Source organism: Thermobia domestica, chromosome 5 (genome assembly GCF_964235325.1).
Source record: "Thermobia domestica chromosome 5, izTheDome1.hap1.1, whole genome shotgun sequence".
NCBI lineage: Eukaryota > Metazoa > Arthropoda > Insecta > Zygentoma > Lepismatidae > Thermobia > Thermobia domestica.
Window position 1 is genome coordinate 18,128,423 of NC_137458.1, and position 22,436 is coordinate 18,150,858.

General features: G+C 35.5%; 1 protein-coding gene across 1 annotated transcript in view; it reads right to left on the reverse strand.

Annotated features, from left to right (window-relative positions):
* Nucleotides 1-3,727: 3,727 nt before the first annotated feature.
* Ccdc85 (coiled-coil domain-containing protein 85) overlaps nt 3,728-22,436 on the reverse strand; it is a 35,445-nt gene continuing 16,736 nt past the window's right edge. The window contains exons 4-6 of the mRNA XM_081758264.1: nt 21,056-21,237; nt 18,425-18,580; nt 3,728-14,940 (exon numbers count right to left, since the gene is read on the reverse strand). Of these exons, the coding sequence (XP_081614390.1) occupies nt 14,896-14,940; nt 18,425-18,580; nt 21,056-21,237 (383 nt within the window). The 3' untranslated portion in view covers nt 3,728-14,895. The remainder of the gene's footprint in view (nt 14,941-18,424; nt 18,581-21,055; nt 21,238-22,436) is intronic.

Below are 22,436 nucleotides of genomic sequence, written 5' to 3' on the forward strand. Positions count from 1 at the left end.
AGAATGGTTGCATTTTTTCTTAAACAAGATTGTACTTTCTCTAGACTGAACTTGTCCGAATCTGACTATTGAAATAAAATTATTATTATTTAAAACTGTTATGTGACAGTTATGAAATATTGTAAATGTATGTATGTGTGTGTGTGTGCATGTGGTATTTTGTGAGTCTGCAATATTAGATACCCATATACGATTACGTGTAGAATTTTTAAACATTTATGATGCACTCTTTAACTAGATACTTCATATATTTAGAAAAAAATGAAATATTGTAGACTTGAACAAAGAAATTGTTCGTCAGATTTATTATTAATTAATGTGACAGGGAAGTTATAGAATAGTATATTTAATGAGCGAGGTAGTGTAAATACATCAACCAATCAAATGCGGTTTTTGAAAATATAGTCACATGTAATTGTTATCCTATATTCTCTCTCCTTCATATGCTTGCCTTGACATGCGAGCGAAGTTTATGCCATGATAGCCACAAATTGTGTTATAATAATTGTAAATATTACTTTTTATTGTTGTTAAATAAACCTAATTTTTGTAAAAACAAATAAAGTAAATAAACAGAACTGACGGAAAGTATTACGTAGTACCGATGAGATTAGTATAGATTTCAAGGTTGTATTGTAATTTTCAAATGAACTCAATAAATCACGAAGTTAATACCATTTCTATATTTTCACATTTATTAACTTATCTTTCCTGATGGAAAAAAGCAATTTCAGTAAAACCTGTCAACTTGCCCACTTGCTCATCTTGGCCTGGTTCGTCTTGAACCTGCATTTTCCCATAAGACATTCATTACTTATTACTCTGTAAGTTGGCCACCTGTCTATCTTGGAAGTTGGCCGCGTTGAAGCAATGTTTACCCTATGATGATAATGATAAATTTACGTGCGTATCTTGGCCACGCAAAATAACGTTTTGTTATTTTTCTTAATTCTTTCGTATTCCCAAATGAGAGGCAGATGTTCTGTATTTGTAACTGGAGATAAAGAAACATGGATTCCCATGATTTGTTCCTGGAGGTCAATGGCCAGAACACTACCCTGATAAAGGGGTGGTGAAGGAAGATGTGAATAAGAAAAAGCACGTACAGTAATTCAGGGAATGGTTGTACGTATTTCTTTACCCTGTCTATTTTGGTAAAACTATTAGCTATATCGGCTCCTTTCATTAGTGGGGAGCTTTAGTAATTCCGGAAAATTTTCAAAGTTAAAGCTAACCACTTCAATTGTCAACTATTGGCACCTGACGGATTGTCGAAAGGTAACGGAGGTTTTGAGATACGAGTTACCTTAAGATTTAGGTAGACGATACTATACAAAAACTGCAAAATTAGAATGTACCCCAACGAATATGTCCCAAAAGAATAAAAGAAATGCGTCTAGAATGAACCACCATAAAATATGTAATTTCTCTGGTACTGTATATTGTCATGATTACTCTATATACATTATCTAAAAGTAGCTGTCGTGCCATTGCTTATTAAAATATTAGAAATCCAATTTCAAAAATACACCAATCGCACTATTTTCTGTAAATTGGACACTTTTCAATGGAACAGATGATGGCCAACATAGACAGGTTTCACTGTAATTCTCTCGTCGTGAGTTATAGAAATACACAGCTTGAAGTAAATACAGTAATAATACATCTAAAATTATAAGACGAGGCAATCTAACTTCTCATGTAATTGAATGCTTCGGCGATATCTTCTGATTTCTTACATCTCTCTCTCTCTCTCTCTCTTCCTGTGTGTTGTAACGTGACAACCAAATGATATAAAATAGGTCAACTATTGGAAGCACTCTTATAATGCATTAGCACAAACACCTACTTTTTAATTATGTATGTATCATTTTATAATTTCACACTTGTATTTATGACTCGCTCCAGATAAGCTGATAAGTCAAAACAAATTATAAAATTAAATTTCTAATTTGTCTGATAATAATTTTATTTTTGGAAATCTCTGGTGGACAATTTTTAATTACCCGGGCACAAGTTTGTTTTTTTTTTCATTATGTATCCTATAGCAATAATGTCCAATTAGGTATTATTCATCAATAAGAAAATTAAGAAACCATCATTTGAAGCATAAAAAAATAATTTTGCGGACTTTTTACCACCATTCCTCCCTATATATTCATATAGTAAACAATAACAGGCAGTTTGCTGTATTACTATATTTATTAATAATAGTAACTTGCTAAACCTGCTCTCTCTACACAGCGCATCATTCACATATGAGCATAGATGGCCTTGTCATTCTTCACATCTGTACATGCCCCTTTACAGACAAGTGAAAGGCGTCTTGATAAAAATCGGCAAGGGGAGATTTTTTAAATGACTTTTTTTCCTATATCTCGCACCGTTTGTAAGATTTGAGCCTACTTCCGGTTGAAGTTTCTAATTCATGTATGATCAGTGTTTTCTTCTTGTATATAGTATGTAATAAGTAAATACATTATGCACGCAATTAATTATAATGTCAGTGATACATGGTGTTCATTGGGAAAAACAGTCCAAACAATAAATATTAATCTTAGATTGGAGAAATGGTTATCCTTCGTTTTTCATTATCATTTGGCCATGAAACAAAAGCCTGAGATATACAACTCCTGTATACAACTTTATGGTGTTGGAATGTATAACTCATAAGCTATGTTGCTCTACTTTTTTAAAAATTCAACACTTCCAGTGTACCCCTAAAAAATGTAATACAGAAATAACGGCCACGTTTCTTAAATATTCAATTAGAACTGGGCAATCTACACAAAATTTGGAATCGAGTAGTGAAAACAGCACGTTTCTAGCACGGGGTGCCGAGATATCATTGTCGAAAGGACTGGAGACAAACATATAAACCTAGCATTTTAATATATAGATAACTGGCTAGCTAAAAAGAACATCTTACTCTTAAGTTATTGTCTTCTTTGTCTATTTATTTAGTACATACTTTTTCTTGCCGTTCCATTTCGAACTCAGTGCTCAAATCGTCTGCCTTGTTCTGCATTCCGGGTTTCGGCCCTACAATTAAATATCCTAGCTATGCTTTCAGATTTGGGTGGTATACAAAAAAAGAAAAATGAAACACAATTTTCAAGTAAATTATATTTTGTATTTCTTTTTCCAAGAAGAAAGAAAAAACATAGAATTCATAAAACATTCTCCTGATCATATCTTCAAATAAATATATATCTCTCATACATTCTCCATCCACAATAAAATACAAAACAGTTCATAACATATACAATACATATAAAAAATAAGGAATTTACAAAAGCTAGTTGTATTGTATCTAGATTCTACAAACTACTATAAAATATATTTCTTAGATCTTTAAGTAGTTAGTAATTTTATTAGTCTTGTTACTTTTTTCAAAAAAGTATGGATTGCTAGGAAGAACTCCATTTACCTACATACATTTATTTTTAAATATACATACTTCTAAAATTTGTTTTAAATCTACGATGGACGGCATTAAATATTGCAAAGGGTTAATTTGATCATTAATGTGAGCCTCAGGAATAGAAGTCCTGTATATTATTATTACCAATAGAACTATTTTATATTCTTATCAACTGTCCTGAACAAAATGAGAAATCCTTAGATCGTATTTTTAACAGCTTTTTTTTTTTCCCTTTCCAAATCACTTTAAATATCAAATACTTGTGATCACGAACTTGTAAGACATTACAACGTAAAGTAGTAGTAATGTACTGATGATTACTTAATCAGCAATGCCGTGCCGTGGAAAATCAGCGCCCGGGGCGAAAGTATACAACGAAGCCCCCCCCCCCCCGTACTTATGAGTGAGGTTGACAGACCTGCCGCGAAGCGTAAAAAAAATGTTCAAAAATAAACCCTGCTTTTCATTGGTTTTGAGCACTTTTTATTACTTTTTTCTTTCCATTTTATATACATCTTTTCTTTTTTCCTCACGAATTTTGCGCACCCATTACTTCGGCGCCCGGGGCCGTCCCCCATGGCACGGTACTGTCAATCAGGGTAAAATGCACAAAAGTTCACTGCTTAAAGCTGTGTCGTATTGAACTAAACAACGTAATTCAAATTTTATGAAAAAATGTAACATATTATTTCCTTTGGATTACTCTTTTGTACTGAAAGTTAAGATACCATGTATCCGTAGCGTATCCTGGAAATCTGAACGTATATCCCGCAGCTCATATAGGATAAAATGTTTACAATACATATTCTATTTTGATATTTTATAATGCATGCATTAAATACTGTCTTCGCAATAATCACGTACCTACTGTAAGTTGCAAATTACCTGAAGCTATCAGGTCTGGTCCGAACTCAGAAAATAATTTCCGAAAATATGTATCCACGATAGATACTTATCCTAATTGTCAGATACAAAAATAATGTATTGATCTGAATTATTTGTTCTAAGTTTTTAAGGCACATGTTATTACATTTGTTTAACGATATAGCTTTTTTTTAAAGAAAGGAAATCCAAATTAAATCAAACTAAGCGGATCAATACAACGTTACAAAATACATTTAACAGAAAAAAACTTAAGTCATCCAAATGAAAAGAGAAAAATAACCATCATTATTGTAACAACTATTTAAATACAAGGTCTACAAAAATTTGTCACGATATTTTGAGAATAGATTTGTTACATCAAAATACGAGAAAAGTTCATATGTACCTCTGGTTGGAAGTGCATAATTTCGTAGTTATAAGGTACAGAAAACGCGAAAAAAATTAACTTTAAAGGTCCATAGTTCCATTACTATAGAACTGATCGTAGTCGAGTCAAGACATCACTGAGGAACTAGTATGTGAACTATCCATCTTTCAGAACTTCCAATACTTGCACAATCATTTTTAGAGAAGCTGTTTAGGAGTACTTGATTACTCTCCACCTATTTCTCTTAAAAAAATTGGCATTCTTAAACATGGATATTTGGATAGTTCACATACCAGTTCCTCAGTGATGTCTTCACCCGACTATGATAGGTCCCATAGTAGTGGAGCTATGAACTGTTCATTATTTCACGTTTTCGGCATCCTATAACTCCGAAACTATCCACTTCTGAGGACAGGTCCATATAAGCATTTAATCTTATTTTGATGTGAGGAAACTCTTCCCGAAATATTGTGGCACATTTCTGTAACACCCTGTATAATTAACATTTTTTATTGGTTTTACTCGATTACTGCATTACTTTTCTAAAATATTTTGTCAATGTTTGATTAATACTAAAAATAAAAACAGAAAGCAGGGCGAGTATCTTGTCTGCCAAATGTTTCAGAACCATTATATTACCTAATACATAAATATAAAGTTGTTTACAAAAATTATTCACACACTACAATTAAACACTTAATACACGTCAGCATAAAATTACTGACAGGAAAAAAAAAAAATATATTGATTATTATGTGACCATTTATACATAATTGCTCTAATTAGAAATACCAGCCTTGTTGCACAAGCGTATAAGTATAGTAGTAAACTATTGGAGCATTACAGTAAATAATATTTATACATTATTCACGAGCTTGGCTGCCGCATCTTGTCCCTAGTAGTCACACACACACACACACGCAAAGAAGATTCCATAGATAATTATAAAAAGCTTTTCGAATATCTTATTACTTGGATTATTCAGCAGCACAAGCTCTAAAGCGCCAAAATTAATAATACTAATATTAATCAGCTAACACACTTCCAGTGATGGATCTAGTCCAGAGCCTGAAGGGTCTAGGCGCCCCAGTTTTTTGAGTGACAAAATTAATTTAAGCTATAATTGGATCAAACGATCCAAAATATTTCAATCAAGAATTTTCTTGTAGGCCTTATATCTGGAGAACTACATATAGTGCAGCCAAACCCAAACTATCACTTAACTCAATATGATGTGCTCATTCCGTAGAAAATACGAAAACTCGATTTAGGGGCCGTTCAAAAATTTTGTGGCCCCTGAACAAACAAAAAAACTAATTATTGATTAAGATCGCAATCTTTTGATCCATTTTTCGGTTTTCCTAAAATTCTTTCCATATATTTTTGAAAGTTTATAGTTAATTCATGATACACCTATCATAGTCTTGGTTCTCGCTGCCTCCCCCTAGTTTTTACCTTTTAGATCCGCCTCTGCACATTTCTATTCGTTCAATGTTGTTTACACTTGGCATGGTGCTACAAGGCAGCTCAAAAACTACACTCACTCTCCAAGTGTTATTCCTTAATCATTTTTGAGTTTTCAGGATAGATGCTTTGGTGTTCCTGGGTTATTCTTGCATTTGTTGCTGTCCACATAAAACCTTCATTGGAAGCTATGAATGATGATTTTTTTTTTTATTATGTTAACACTATTCTATAGATACAAGCCAATAAGTCCACTCTCATCTGAAATACATTGACTTATCAATAATTTCGATACGAACAGATCAATTTGAACTTGGCTGTCAGTGACAGAAGAGAAATTTATGAACTCTCTAGGTAAACCTGTTATAAAAACAATCACTTGCTATAAAAAAAAAAAAAAAAAAAAAAAAAAAAAAAAAAAAAATACGTGCAGCGATAAGTATTATGTTTGCTGGCTAGTTATTACAGACAATACAGACAAACAATGTTACTTCGACAGTAATCCATGGGCTTCACGAAATTTATAGAACTGTCACATGCATTAATCTGTATTACGACTATATTGACAATTTGGAGCACGAACTATTAAAAACAAAAACCATTTTCTATCTTCCAAAACCATGATTATAAAATCTGAAATCGTTAACAAGTGTTTCACAATAATATTATTGGGAACTATATACAGAAATTTCTATTTCTTTCTTACACTTTCGCACTAGCGCTATGTAGACATTTCTATGCAACACCTGATACCTACTTATCACTGTCTATGATAGCTGCTATTTATCTCGGTTATCTATGTTTATATCATTTGACGAGAAAAAAAAAGCTATCTTGATTAAAACCAATTTATCTATTTTGCCTACTTTAGAAATGTTCACAACTACGTATATTCCAATTAGAAGTGAAGACAACTAGCCACACATACCTACTTCAAACAAATGTTCTTAATATTTGTTTTTCTTCTTAATTCTGATTACTAAATAATCCTTGCAGTTTCAAGTTTCTCATGAGCCTTGTTCACGAAAAATAAACATCACGGAAATACAGAGTGATTTTTTAAAACTCACGGATTTCATTTGGGTCTAGAATTTCTAACTGAAGTCCGATTTTCATGCGGTTTGTGGCAAATGATCAAAGGAAGGATGGCAGATTTATGGGACTATGTTTACTAGTTTAAATTCACCCGGGATAATATCGACCACGCCTCAAGAATAACAGCAAATATTAGCCAGTGTATCTTACAACTGGAATGAGGTTTGGATTCTTGAAGTGAAAGTGCAGAATACCTATTAAGTGTTAGTGATAAACCTATAAATCACATGTTGAACAGCTATAGCTAGTTTCTTGCGACAAACGATGGAGAGATTTCTTGGGCGACCTAAGGAGTCGATAACTGACATCTTCCAGAACATCCGTCTGCGGAATCCGATATTTCCCTATCTCACTCAGAAGCGATTCTGTTTCTTTCAATTTATTCACTAGCGACCCGACCATATTATGTTCATGTCTGTGGCAGAACGTGAGCCAAATGTTTCTAAATGTCCTTTGCGTAGCAACAACGGATTCCGTTCTCAAAAACTTGAGAAATTGATAAAATTGAAGAACTTAACAATAAACTCATGTTGCTCCAAAGAGTACACTATTCTCACTGTGTCCTGATTATACTGATCAGTAGCACTGAACTGTACAGCACAATTCCCAATACAACAACCCAGTTTTCTGTTTCTTATTGATCTCGGAGAGACTGCCATCTAACGAAGAAAACTCAAATCTCCACACCGCACCACACCTCATTCCAATTGTAAGGTACACTGGCGAATATTTGCTTTTTTTTCTTTTTTCTTTCTTTCTTGAGGCGTGGCCGATATTTGCCCGGATGAATTTAAACCAGTAAACATCGTTCCATAAATCTCCTACTCTTCCTTGATCATTTGCCACAAACCGCATAAAAATCGGACTTCAGTAGAAATTCTAACCCAAATGAAATTCGTGTTAAAAAAAATCACTCTGTATAAAGAAATAGACTCACTGGGAATGAGCAGTATACATAGCTTCCTAAGTGTGTTAGCACATTGCTTATCTTCTAAGTATAAATTATGATATGAATACAGATCTTTGAAAAGGAACATGAGTTCTCGCAAGAACGGAAAGATCCGGAAGATCTATTCCAGTTAACTGGGTACTGGGAAAAAAAGTTCAGAAGAGGAAAAGAAAATTGTAGATACATAATAAAGAGTTTACACATAAACAGACAATATAAAATGGACGGAACGATAATATAAATGAGGTATTGTAGTAAGATTTTGGAACCTTAGTTGCCTCATATTCTCAAGACCATATAACATCAATTTGAAACAAATTTTAAATCTCCATAGCAACTGCAAAATAAAACATTTTCAACTAAAATATTTTAAATTGACGAGCATAAAATAAAGATTATTAATAATTAAGAAGCTTTGATTAATACAATGTTAGCACACACAAAACACAATGGAATGTTTAGTATTCAAGTTAAAGGTAAGAAAATATATATTTAAAAAAAAATCTTAATTAAAAAGAAAAAATGTTCGTAAGACAAGAAAAAAGTCAGGACAATTAATTAAAAGTTCTACACAACAATATCAGACACTAAAATCTACCAATAAACAACAAAAGTTAACCTTAGGAGCATCATAACAAACAAATATGATACCTTACATATATCTTATATAAAAGATGTGATGATGTTAGTGTAAGATGGATGATACATCTTTAAATATGATTTATCTTTACAATTATTTACAAATATTTATATATAACATAGATATGAAATAACTCTCAACAGTAACAAGTGTCCCAAAACAAGTTTGTTATTTATACAAATATACATATACACTGTACAAAAATAGTAATTATTCCTCCCTCTTAGATTTAATTATAACACGTATATTGGTTTTTCGTTTCATTCCCATAAAATTAACTTTAATATATATATAATAGACTAGCCTCCACCCTCTTACAATTTGTACTACAATAAATATATTCTGCATTGTATTATACAACAGCAAATACTTTACTTCTTTTATGCTGAATAATTACAATATATATATATATATATTTTAAATCTTTATGTGCCCAAACAGTATTAAACATTGAAGTATTATGCTTAAGAGAGCCCTGAAGCAAACGAGTTGAAATACTTGTCGAGTTGAAATCTATATTCACAATCTCACCAGTTTCAGTAGAAAGTACCAAAAATACGTATGTATTTACCCGACTACAAGACACGTTCTCCTCTTCTGCAAAATCGTCACCCGAAAAATACGGAGTCGTCTTACAACCGCAGGTTAAGCTTTAATAGTTAAAAAAAAAAAAAAAAAACTTATGTCCCATGGTTATGGCGGCTAGGCTAAAGGAGACGATGATGATGAGAAATGAATGAAATGGTGGAATGAAGTGGGAGTAAACGGGAGAACCCCGAGAAACCTCACGCACACGGTGTTTATCCACCACAAAGTTCACTTTTCGCGATTTTGATAGTTGAAGTCAATGTTTTTACGTTGTGTAATAACTTATAGCAAACGTTAAAATATAGCCCCATTGTTATTAATTTTACATTTAATAACTGAGAACAAGATCCTGAGAAGAATATTCGGATCCAAGAGAAATGTGAATGGGGAATGACGGAAACTTCATAACGAGGAACTACATAATTTATACTGTTTACCAAATATTGTTAAGGTTATCAAATCTAGGAAGCTCAAGTGAGCAGGTCATATAGCCAGAATGGAAGAAAGCAGGAACCTTTTCAAAGTTTCAACTGGAAGTCCAATCGGAAAACGTACATTAGGAAGACCTAGCTGCAGATTGGAGGACAATATTAAGATGGATCTCGCAGAAATAGGAATACAAAGTAGAAGCTGGATCCAGTTAGTTAAAGATAGAAGTCCGTGGAGAGCTTTTACGAACGAGGCATTGAATATTCAGGTTCTATAAGTCATAGATATAGAGTTAATTGGATTTTCCGTCATTGTTAGCGTAAAAGTTCATGTATCGTAAACTACCGCATTTATTTTTATTTAGAGTACCGTATTTTACCTCCATCATAATTTAGGCAACTAATAATTAGCAGAAGTTTACGATAGGTAATATTTCCTTTTTATCATGAGATATTTTATAGCAATAAAACAATTTGAAATTCTGATTTTTCAAAATTTGTTAAAAATAAAGAAAATTGTCAAGAAGACTCTTGAAGAAAAAAGAGGGTCACCTCATAGTCGGGTAAATTTGGTAATCTACGTGTTTGAGAAATTGCGTTAATTTTTGTTGTGATGGGCGAGATTCCTCAACAAACCACTTATGAATGTTGCAGATTAGTTTCTCCCAGGTCTACAATTAACGAATCGTAAACTCATATACAATTATTTTGTTCGTTTGTCACTGAACACTGCAGTCGTGTAACTGCTATATATTAGAAAAGTTTCAGTTTAACTTCTTTACTACACCGACAATAAACCATATAGAATACCGAGAACATTGAAAATATTTTGAGTATAAAAAGGAAGTGTTTCTTTAAAAAATCCTAGTGCCTTTTACATTTGAAGAAAAGAACAAAAAAAAGTTTAATTCATACAACACAGGATATCTGTATCACTCTCCCGTAACCGTGCAGTGCCGTTGCGTTGTCAGACGTATACAGGACAAAAGCGTCAATTTGATTGATACGTAATATGTTATTAATGTATTTTCAGTACTCTTCCATGGAGTGTTCAGATCAATCCCACTACACTACCAGGGTATTGAATACTGAGTGATAACTACCAGAAGAAGTGCAGTAAATCCTGATTTTACATCTTAAAACTGGCAAGTTTTCCATTTCAAAAGTATGTGTAATATTTTATGGTAGAATTTTTCATTACAAATTGTCTCAAAAACCCGGGGTTGTATTAAGTTGGTTCATTAATTCGTGCTGCTCCAGGAATTTTTTTTGCCAGATGTCTGCAACGATCGCAATGCTATGAGTTGAGTTGATTTTGAGTTTAACGTCCCTTTCAAGCAGCGAGGCTATATGAGACAGGACCTACTGATTAACGTGGAATCCAAACCACATGAGCTCCCGACGGGAATCGAACCCAGGTCTCCCACGCCAAGGCAATACTATTTGACAGAGCAACTTATTAGCTATGTTACCAGTAATGTGTAGTATATTTGTGGTGTTGCTGAGGTTAATCATTTTTTTTTTTTTTTTTTTTTTCACAGTGTGAAGCATGGAGTTTAAAGCTGAAAACAAGGGTCATCTCTAACATGTTACCTCGTATGAGTTCAACAAAGGTTCCACTACCGCAGAAACATCCAGGCAAATCAGTGTATGTATGGAGAGAACGCTATTGCTGCAAGGATTAGCCGAAAATGTTTTGACAGGTTCCGAAGTGAAAATTTTAACTTGAGCAATGGCTCATGCTCTGGTCGCCCATCCTAATTTGATGAGGACAATTTTAATGACTTGATTTACCATGCTCCACATTAAAGTACCTGGGAACTGGCCACGGAGATGGGATGGGAACTACTGTGTGACGCCTTCAACATATGGGAAAGGTTCAAAAACACTGGGTTTGTAGATGCTTCATTCACTCAGTGCTGACAACAATAACCAGTGTGTTGGCATATGTTGTTGGTTTGCTTATCCGTCATCGTGAATCTTGCCGATAGCATTAGCCCTTTCTCTCACGAACTGTTAGCGGAAGCAGAGGAAGGAATGGATCAGCCCAAACCAAAAGGCAACACCACGCCCCAAACAGGATTGGCATCCCAAGAAGACAATGTTGTGTATCTGGTGGAGCATGCAAGTGACTTCACAGTGAACTCTACCCCGTAATCGTACCACCATTGCTGTTGTATATTTATATTGATCAATTTCAACGTGTTCATGTAGTATTTCAAGAAAAAAAGGCCGAATAAACGACATGGGACCATCTACATGGACAACGATAGCCTACATATGGGACACATGACAATCGCTGCCATTTCGCAGCTTCAATGGGAGATTCTCTCTCATTCAGTGTATTCCATATATGTGGCTCCTAAGATTACCATCCTTTCCAGTTCCTGTCGAATGCACTCCGTGGTACATCCTTCGAAAACGATGAGCATTTGAGAAATCTCATTGACTTTTATGCATCCGAGCCACCGAGTTCCTTCCGTGAAGGCATATAACAACTCTCTGAACGTTGTGAACAGTAAGAGGAATACGTCAATGTTCCATTGCCTGATTAGTTTAACTCTTAAACAAGAAAGGTATTAATTGGCTCCAAAAACAGCATGAACTAATGAATCAACCCAACATTATACTCAGGCCAATATGCTATTTACTTAGCAATGAAGGGGCTTGAAGAAGAAACTTCTGATTTGATTTATTCTTCAAATTCTATAAGATTTCAGCTAAAATTCATTTATTTTGTACATAAATTATGATTTATACATGCACTTAAATATATATGGAATGGAAGATCGGTTTAATCGAGGAGAAACTGCCGTGTCCAAAATTTAAAAAAGGCTGTAAAATTTTATGTAACGAACAGGTTCAATTTAATACAAATTTCATTGTATTAACCCTTTATCTGTTTGTTCTCTATTTTTGTACCAGAACCTACATCTGTAAGCCATTTCAATAGGACATTATTAGTATTATATTTTTATTTATTTTAATGACATTACGAGATATTCCATGATAAAAGGCAAGTATATACCTTACTATCTTACTTTTTGCATACTAGGAAAAAATGCTGTAAAAAACAGTATCAATAAAGAATCAAATTTAATTTTTACAAAATGAAGTCAGCAATATTTTTGTTCCCTATATATATTTTTTCCACTACCAAAGTGCTCCACTTTTTCTTATCCACTACCAAAGTAAAGATGCGAAGGAGATATAAGAAGAATAAAATGCCGAATATTAATGCCCATTTGTTAAATGTAAAGACACAAAGTTCTACGTTGTAAAACAAAGATTTACAAATAACAGTATCCGAATCTATTAAGATGCAATATGATTTCCGTTGGGAATACTCTTTACTTGTTAAATTCACAGAATGCCCACAAAATTTCTTTAATTTGCTCATATATTATCTCCACATCAAAATATAATTCACACTTTTTAAGTGCATGACAATCACAAGCCTTGTTACTACACTCATAGGGAGAGAAATGATCTTTTACAATCCAAAGTCTTGGCCTCTGAAGATACAAAAATTCAAGGATTCTTTTCTGCAATATATTCAACAACCTGGGAAGCAGATATAAAATGAGAAGAGAAATTTCGAAAGGACGATCACTGAAAAATACATGGCCAACAACGACGATTCTTTCTAATGGCTTGTATTTGGAACAATTGATGGTGAGGTTCTGCCTAACATGATCGTTACAGGGGTCAATAGTTATAATCTTATGCTGAAGATTAAGCATGTATATCCGCAGCGTAAATTAGCATTGGTCTACCAATACCTCATCATAACGACTGTTATACAATCAATCACAAAATGAATGTCTCCCTCTTCTGTTTTTAACAAACAAAGAATTACAATTTTCAATAGCTTAAGAGATTACGGAGAAGTAGGCAATAGAATGCAATTTTTGCCGGTAACTGCACTTCAGATCGTACTACATCTCTCTTGCTTTTACATTATAACTGATAATTGCAAAACGATTATAAACTATCTAACAGGAGTCTCCTTTATCCGACAATTAATTCCGAAGATAAATGTTTATGGCTTAGATAGCTTCGTGCTGAGATGTCCAATAATCCTGATTAGATTTCTTTAATTTGTTTGTCCACTTAAAGTACTTCTTGGAAAGAGTAAAAAATATACGAATGGACTGCGATCCGAAATCGAGTCTTTGACTTACGGTGCCAATGCGTTAACCACTACACTGCCCATTCTTCTCCCTGAACAGCAAACGGTACGGTAAGCCGGAGACCCTGGTTTGGATTTCAGTTCAGTCATGCATTCTTCACTCTTTGCATATAATTAAATTCGCATCTTACAGAGGAATTGGTATGGTACAAAATCGGTCATTTTCTCAGTTTACCAAATAATACTTCTTGTACTGTTATGCACTAGAACTATTACGAAAACATATACGATTTCGAAACTAAATGTTGGATAAAATTTATGTTCACGAACTTTAAATAAGATTTTAATGATGTATTGATTATCTACTGCAATTAATCCACAATGTTAATTCTTTATCTGTCCATCTCTATAGCTTGGACAATTTGTTTAATTCGGCTAGGACCTATCACACTCATTGTTTCTGAATCTAAGGGTGGCCTACTTACACACGCTTCATTGTACACACAAACTAAATTCCGGGTTCACATAGAAGGGATGCTTTAATAAAATCAAAACATATTATGCAGTCACTTCGAAACCCAGTTATCTTTTGCACACTTAACTCTATATTTAATGAGACAATTACAAAGATGATTCGTTCGCACAAACCGTTAATTCATTATTCGGTGTTAAGATTCGCTGATACCTGCCTAATTTTGAACTCTTATTATAAACAATACAGGTCACAAATTTCTGACGCCTGCCTTCTACCTCAATAGCCAGTATATTATGGCAAATAACTGATTTGTAAAATTTTGGTGAATACACTGATGGATGGACATAGTGTAAATGGACTACCCAAGGCAAGACTTTTGAACGTAATTTATAAAAACAAACCGGCTGAACTTTCTTCTTCGTAAAGCTCAACACCTCCGTCTATTTTGTCACCTTCGCTGCGTTGGAGTTTCTTCCAACTTCTTCCACACAACCTGCAACAACAAACAATATTCATTCACCATTACATTTTATAACACTGAATAACGCTATTACTGCGTTGAAGTAACTGAAAGTCATGAAAGGCATATTAATATTTCAAATAGTGTTGATGTAATAGACAAAATCGAAATCAGCAACTCTACAATGCTATGTAAAGGATAGATTACTCTTACAATTTGATTTAACGTTTCACATTATGTACGTCCTGAATTTTTTCTACTCATTCAATACCCACCAAAATCTTAACCTTCTCTGAGCTATGGACTACAAAGACACCATGCTACGGACAAAGAAGTATAACGGTATCAAAAACTCAATCCGCACGGCAATATACGGTATACGAAGGTTGGGGCAAGTCATTACATTTTATTTATTACAGATAACAACCCGGTTGGAAAATGCAATATAAATATATATATAAGGACGAGGTGGGAACTACATGTGTGGACATGGAATAACAGGCGAACATTGTGCCTCACATATTTATTACGATCATGTATAGGTTTCATGATGCAAAATACGAAGCACAGTATTTTAGTTAAGTATAGCACAGCACACATACCTGTTCTACAGTTGACATGACAAACCCTCAAAATAGTCCCCTGCAACGTTCATCACAGCTGACACTGATGTGGAAGGCACTGAATACCATCTGCTATTCCATTTCCACACCATGTGTGAATCGGGTCATCTGTTGTTACACAGCATTGGCAATGTCCTCTCGTGGTGCGTTTCTCGATGTCACTTGGCTTCTCCAACTCCAGTAGCATCACTCGTCTGTCTTCTTCCAGGAGCTACTCGATGATGACATATGTAACATCGGTCTGCATACTCCGGTCCGGTCGGTCCCGAGCGTTGCTAATGACCGGTTGCTACACGCCTTTGCTGAAACTTTCCTAGCCACCCTGCTACTGCACGGTATTCGAGGGCATGATTCTCAAAAGCTTCGACCAACTTACTGTGACATTCTCTCGCATTTCCCCCTCGGAGAATAACTATCTTGATGTACGCGCGCTGCTGAACACGGGCTACTTCCATCTCGAACGACGCTCGCCTCGCCAGACAACTGATTTCACTGCGCTCTCTGTGCTACTACCAGGACTCAAAGAGCCATCTGTTGTTGTGAATATACACTATGCCTGCATGACTTCCACGCGACATCTAGAAGTCTGTGATTCGCTCACATATCTGCAAGCAAAAAACTAGTCGCAATGACTTTTGCCCCAAGCCTCGTATGTAAGTGAAAACGTAACTAAAATAACTGGAATCAACAACTCTTATCAGTCTAAGTGGTCTTCTTGTGTATCCATAGCTCAGCCAAAGACTGGATTTCGTAGTAAATGAAGTCAAACACCTACCGATTGCATGCCAAAGTTCTGTGTCATCACAGAACGTTTTGTAGCCAACAAAGAGTTCATCCAAGATGAGGAAAAACTTATGTCAGAGGAATATCACCAAGACCGTGTATGATCTTTGTTCATCGTGCACTTTTATGCAACATGAAATACCATTATAGTTGCGTTGGTGTAGTCGGTGAAAGGCGTCTAGTTACCAACTTTACAGCCCAGGTTGCATCCCCGGTGGACGTGGGATTTATTTCTCGTTCTATTCTCTGTCCAATGATTCTCAAGATTTGGCTCAACCTCTATAAAATTGATATCTGGGAAATCTGGGGGAAGGCAACCCGAACATGGTCATAACTACAAGGCTTGTCCAGAAACTTAAGGTTACGACAGAATTCATTTAACACAATGTCTCATACGATGTATTTAGTGATGAGTCATTTTTCAACGTAATTACCACCATTATTGACACACTTGTTAAGTCGAGGTACTAGCTTCTGTATCCCACAGTCATAAAATTGCATCGCCTGCTGCTGGAACAACATTTCAACTTCATTCTCGATATTTTTATATCATGGAAGTGTTATCCACGTTTCTTCAGGTGAAGAAATAAGTGGAAATCGCTGGGAGCAAGGTCCGGGCTGTGCAGCTGTGGTCCGAAACTTGTGCTTGGAGAAAATGCACTTTACATTTGGCGGGATTCTGAATCGGCACAGCCATTGTGAACACGTGATATTCGCGTTAGGCTTCACGTAGCAATGAGGACCAAGCCACAAAGAGGGATGCGGAAGGCTGACAGTGAAAGGCAGTACAGCCATCTTACACAAGAAAATATTACTTGTGTGTTTACCTTATTCTACGGATACGCCTCGTACATAGGGGCGGACTAGCAAACTGTGGCCCACCCGACCTAGATACAAAGTTAGCCCACCGTCAGAACTGGCCCACCTAGAAATAGGCACTATCGTCCTTATGTTGACCCAGCCCTGCTCGTACATCACTTTCTGCACGTACCGTAGTCTAGTAAGTGTGAAGTCTTACCTCATTATCTTTTCCCACATGAGGTGTTCGTTTACTTTTATGTGAACATCCTGTCTGCTGACCAGTCGACACTACCACTTCCCGCACAGTTCAACACACTAACGATCTACGATGGATAATGTTCAACAGTAGGCCACTGCCCATTAATATCTCAATGGGTGGGAGAGGACATGTCCTGAACGATGATCCCAATTCACCCACTCTGCAGATCGTTTACTTAAGTCGTCCGACATTCATTTTGTATCACATGTGAAAATCCAACGTACACAACCTTCTTCCAAACCAACCAAACGCACACTACCACACGGCGTGTCCTGCTGACTAATATCAATACACGTGGCACCCATGGATTTAACGTTTTTACCTTACTGATGACTGAGGCATGGAACAATGGCATGTGCTTTAGTCTGCAATAGTACAAACAATCGCATGTAAGACAGTTTAGAGAGAGGTTCTTCAGGAAATCATCTGAAACTACAGTCGGTCAGGTGTGTTTATTCGTCGCACCTCTTCCAAATGTCATGATAATGTTATTTGCCGCATGGCCTGACAATGTCCTTCTTTATACTTTAATGTTTTGCGTAGCCTGAATTGGAACCCCCCTGTCTAACATAGTTATACTTACTGTACACATGTATAGAAGAGAGTCATCTGCAAAATAGTGTTATGCTTCTTATAAGTTATATGGTTAGATGTGTTCACACTTCTATTTCGGACATAATTTGTTATATATTTTACCACGGGAATTATCTCTAACGGAATACCAGTACATCACGTTAAGGCCACAATTACCAACCATTAGTTAACAATTTTTGAATTCTCTACAATATCTCGAATCAGCACTACACTACTCTGGTTGAAAGAATGCTTAATTAAGTGACGTTGCTTATGCATTTACGCAACTTAAATGCATTTCTAACAATTATAATTAATCTTACAATAAAACGTTAAGTTAAGGCCAGTATGAATATATTATTAGGTATACGATGGAAGTTCGTGTAATTTAAGTTACAAGTCTTGAACTTAACAAAGCAATTAAAAGAAAAATTATATAATAAAAAGGAAAATAACCAGGCAATTCTTTAAAACTTACATTGCACATTTCTCGGATGAGTGCCTTCTCTCCATCTTCCAAATCTGCGGGATCAATATCAGGGCCTACTCCTTGTCCAACTCTCTCCATCTGCTCTCTCACTTCAAGAACTTGCAACGCATGTACTACTGCTTCCGGGCGAGAAAAGGATAAACTCTGGAAAATACAGTTCATAGATAAAATATGTACATAATATCTTCAAACTGCAAGAGATAAAAATAAAAGATAACTAACTAACTCTATGACATATGGAACCCGAAGGTTCAATATCGCGTTCACAAAAGCTCTCCACGGACTTCTATCCTTAGCCAACTGGAACCAATTTTTTCTTTGTATTCCTATTTCTGCGAGATCCATCTTAATATTGTCCTCCCATCTACACCTACGTCTTCCTAATGATCGTTTTCCGATTGGTCTTCCAGTTAAGAACTCACTTGTTACAGATTTTAACGCGCCTGCTCTATGAGACTTCTAATACAGAAGTATTCCATGTTCAAAAACTCATGTCCATTTTCTTTTGCTGAGTGCCGTGCCAAGTTATCAGTTTGGTCCGAGGCTTCTGTGAATGTTTCTGAACAAGTTTTTCTTTCTTTTTAACAGGATGAGGTTGTTAACCTCACGCCAAACCCCCAAGCTGGAGCACCACTCTTTGCCGTCTGTCCGTTACTGCTTATTCGATCCGTAACCTGAGGACGCGCCATGCCGTGATGACAGGAACCCACATTACACGGAATAATACATAGCTCCTAAAATAATATTCAAATATCAACCAAAATTTAAGTGGTTCAAAGAACTCATATATAATGTGTTTACTATTATGCCTCACGCATTAGAATATTCTTTCTATTTTCTTAAATAATTCTTGTAATTATATTGAAGAAGATGAATTGTGGCTTACTAATACAGAGCTGACCCATCAACATCATGGGTTTCTCCGGGTATTTCCATAACTGCTAGTAAATTTTGATTCAAACTTTTGTGTCAATATTTACATTATAGAAAATCGAGCCCATAATCTATCACAGGATAGAAAACAAAACAACTTACTAACAGTACTTAAGTTCTTTTCCCTGCTAGATGCATATGTAACTGCGGTTTTTGTCAAACATTTTCATATTAAAAAACATAAGGAGTTTAAGCTGCGTTAAATATCGCATATCATTGGCTACTGCTCATGTAGTTTCTCACCTCAAAAGAATTGTAACTATGAACAATAAATTCTGTAATCTCGTAAACACACAAGAATTCCTTTTTGTAAAATAAAATCTACATATCTTTCTCAACTTAGTTTCGAAATACCTACGAAGAATTAGTATTACTGTTTATGAAAACATTTCTAACCTTAAGATTTTTACTTCCTGTATGTATCTTAATCCTTATCTCCCCCTTTTGCCCGTATTTAACTTTAGATTTCGTACTCAGATGAGTCGTAATCAGAACGTTGAGGACATTTTTTTTAGAAGTGAAAACCTGATTAGTGGAAGAAGTACAGTCTACGTGACTGTGACAATACATAACCAAATACATACATATAAACATATTATTTAGTATAGTGTATTTAAAAAAAAAAAAAAAAAAAAAAAAAAAAAAACAACAACAAAAAACTACACTATAATCGGAGCTTGCGTTTAGTTTTTATCTCTTTGTTTAACCTAAGATGTACACAATTAACACCAGGTTGGTCGTCAGATTAGTTTCTTCCTGTTACAACCTATTGTATGCTCAGAGTTACATCCCAATCAAAGTATGCTTAAGAATTGTATCCCAAACAAAGTAAGACTACGGGGAGGAGGGGGGACGACACTGATATAACTGCTTCATACCACATGCTGGAAATTTTCCCACTCGTAGAGTAACTTACCAATTTATGAACTTCCCCTCCGTAAACAACTGGACATTACGGAAGATAGTGAAGAAATATGTAGGGAGTTTCGAAGTGTGGTGAAAATGAAATGAAATCTTTGAGTTTTACGTCCCACGATTATGCCGGTTGGGCTAAAGGACGGTGATGATGAGTAATGAATGAAATGGTGGAATTAAGAAAGTGGGAGGAAACGGGAGAACCCCGAGAAAACCCACACACACGGTGTTTGTCCACCACAAAGTTCACTTGGCGTGGGCTGGGATCGAACCCGGGACTCCAAACACCAGAGGTGAATGCTCTACCACTGAACCACCGCGGTCCCCTCGAAGTGTGGTGTTGGAGGAAGATGGAGAAGATAAAAATAACAGAGACAGTAACAAATGAAGATATTTTGAAACGGATAGGAGAGAAGAGGATGCTTCTACACAGCATCCTTCGTAGGAAGGTCAATTGGATTGGACACATCTTGGGAAGAAATTGTCTTCTTCATATCGCCACAGAAGGAAAGATGGAAGGAAAGCGAAGTATATAAACAAGAAGAACACAACTGATCAATGATTTGAAAAATAAAAGAAAATATCGGGGTTAAAAGAGGAAGCTAAAGATCGAGAAAAGTGGAAGAAACATTTCCAGGCCCAAATCTAAAATTGAAAAAGACACCTCATTAGTGAGAGGACCTGCCAAGAGGCAGAGTATTTACTACTAATAATAATAAACAACTGTATTTTTCTGACACCCATAAACATACAACTAAAACAAATACTCACATCATCTTTGCCTCCCGTATCAGTCCCCGTTCCATGACCTAAGCCTTGGTGAATCTGATGCAGTTTATGACTGTCGCTACCCTCTCCACTCCCGTGCATCAGCTTCTGTTGGAGAGCTCTTTTCTCTTCCTCCAGCTGATGTACTTTCTGCTCTAAGCTGCGGATGTATTGCATTATTTGATCTGGAAAATAGAAAAGAAAATATCTCTTAATGTATATTATCCGTTCAATTGGTGAAGTCTTTCTACAGAGTAACTTCAAACTAGTGAGCGTCGTTTGTCAGTGTGAAACTACGGTAGACTTCCAACCTATTGGAATTCAACACTCAAACGGAACATCTAAAACTACTGGTTGCAGCTGAGGAATAAGGTGAAAAATTGATCCTGTTTCTCGGACGCTAAATAAATATCAAAAAGCCATTACTCACTGTCGCTTACTGTCTTTTCTCAATGGAAATTAATATTGAAATAGGAAATGATAAATAACCTCTATCATTTCCAGTTGCACTCGAGAAATAAAATGAAATGAAATAAAATAATTTAAGCTTAGCAAACCCACGATTATGTCCTTCAGATTAAGGCTATGAATGATCATGGAAGAACTGGTAAAATGAGAAAGTGGGAGGAAACGGGAGTACCGCGAGAAAACCCACGGACACGGTGTTGTCCACAATAAACTTACTTGGGTGAAAATCGAACCAGGGAATTAGAGGAATAAAATCAGAGATAAAATATATTCTTGTGATGGTGAATGCGTATCAGAAAAGGACCTATCGCTATTTCCATCTTTTTACTATGGCCGTCAGAGTTGAAACCGGAAATCTACAGTTTCCACCACTTCCAGTTTGAATAGAGAGAAATAAAAGTCACGACAAAACTTATTCTAGGGACAATGAACCTTGTCAAGCCAATTCTCACTATCACTTACTGTTTTTGTACTATGGAGATTAATATGAAATATACCGGAAGTAGTAACAAATTTCTATTACTTCCGCCTTCACTAAAGAGGGGAATGAAACTGGAATATTTCCTTCAATGCTGAATCGATTTCAAGACACAGCTTTCGTTACCTATCATAGTATTAGTTCTATAGTGACTGTTGAAACCGAAATTGATTATTTCTCTACTTCCGATTTGAACTGCGGATTAACAGAGGACATGGAAGCTATCCTTTAGACGCTGAATCGTTTCAACGACTGCTTCTTGCCAGCTCTTTTGTTCTATAGCGACCAATGTTGAAACCGGAAGTGATTAATATCTATCATTTCAGGTTTGAATAGAATGTTAATGGAGTAGATGGATCCCCTTGTTAGATTCTCAATCGATTTCAGAAACTGCTTCTTGATCTCTCTTTTACCGTATTTGTTTTGTGAAATCAAAAG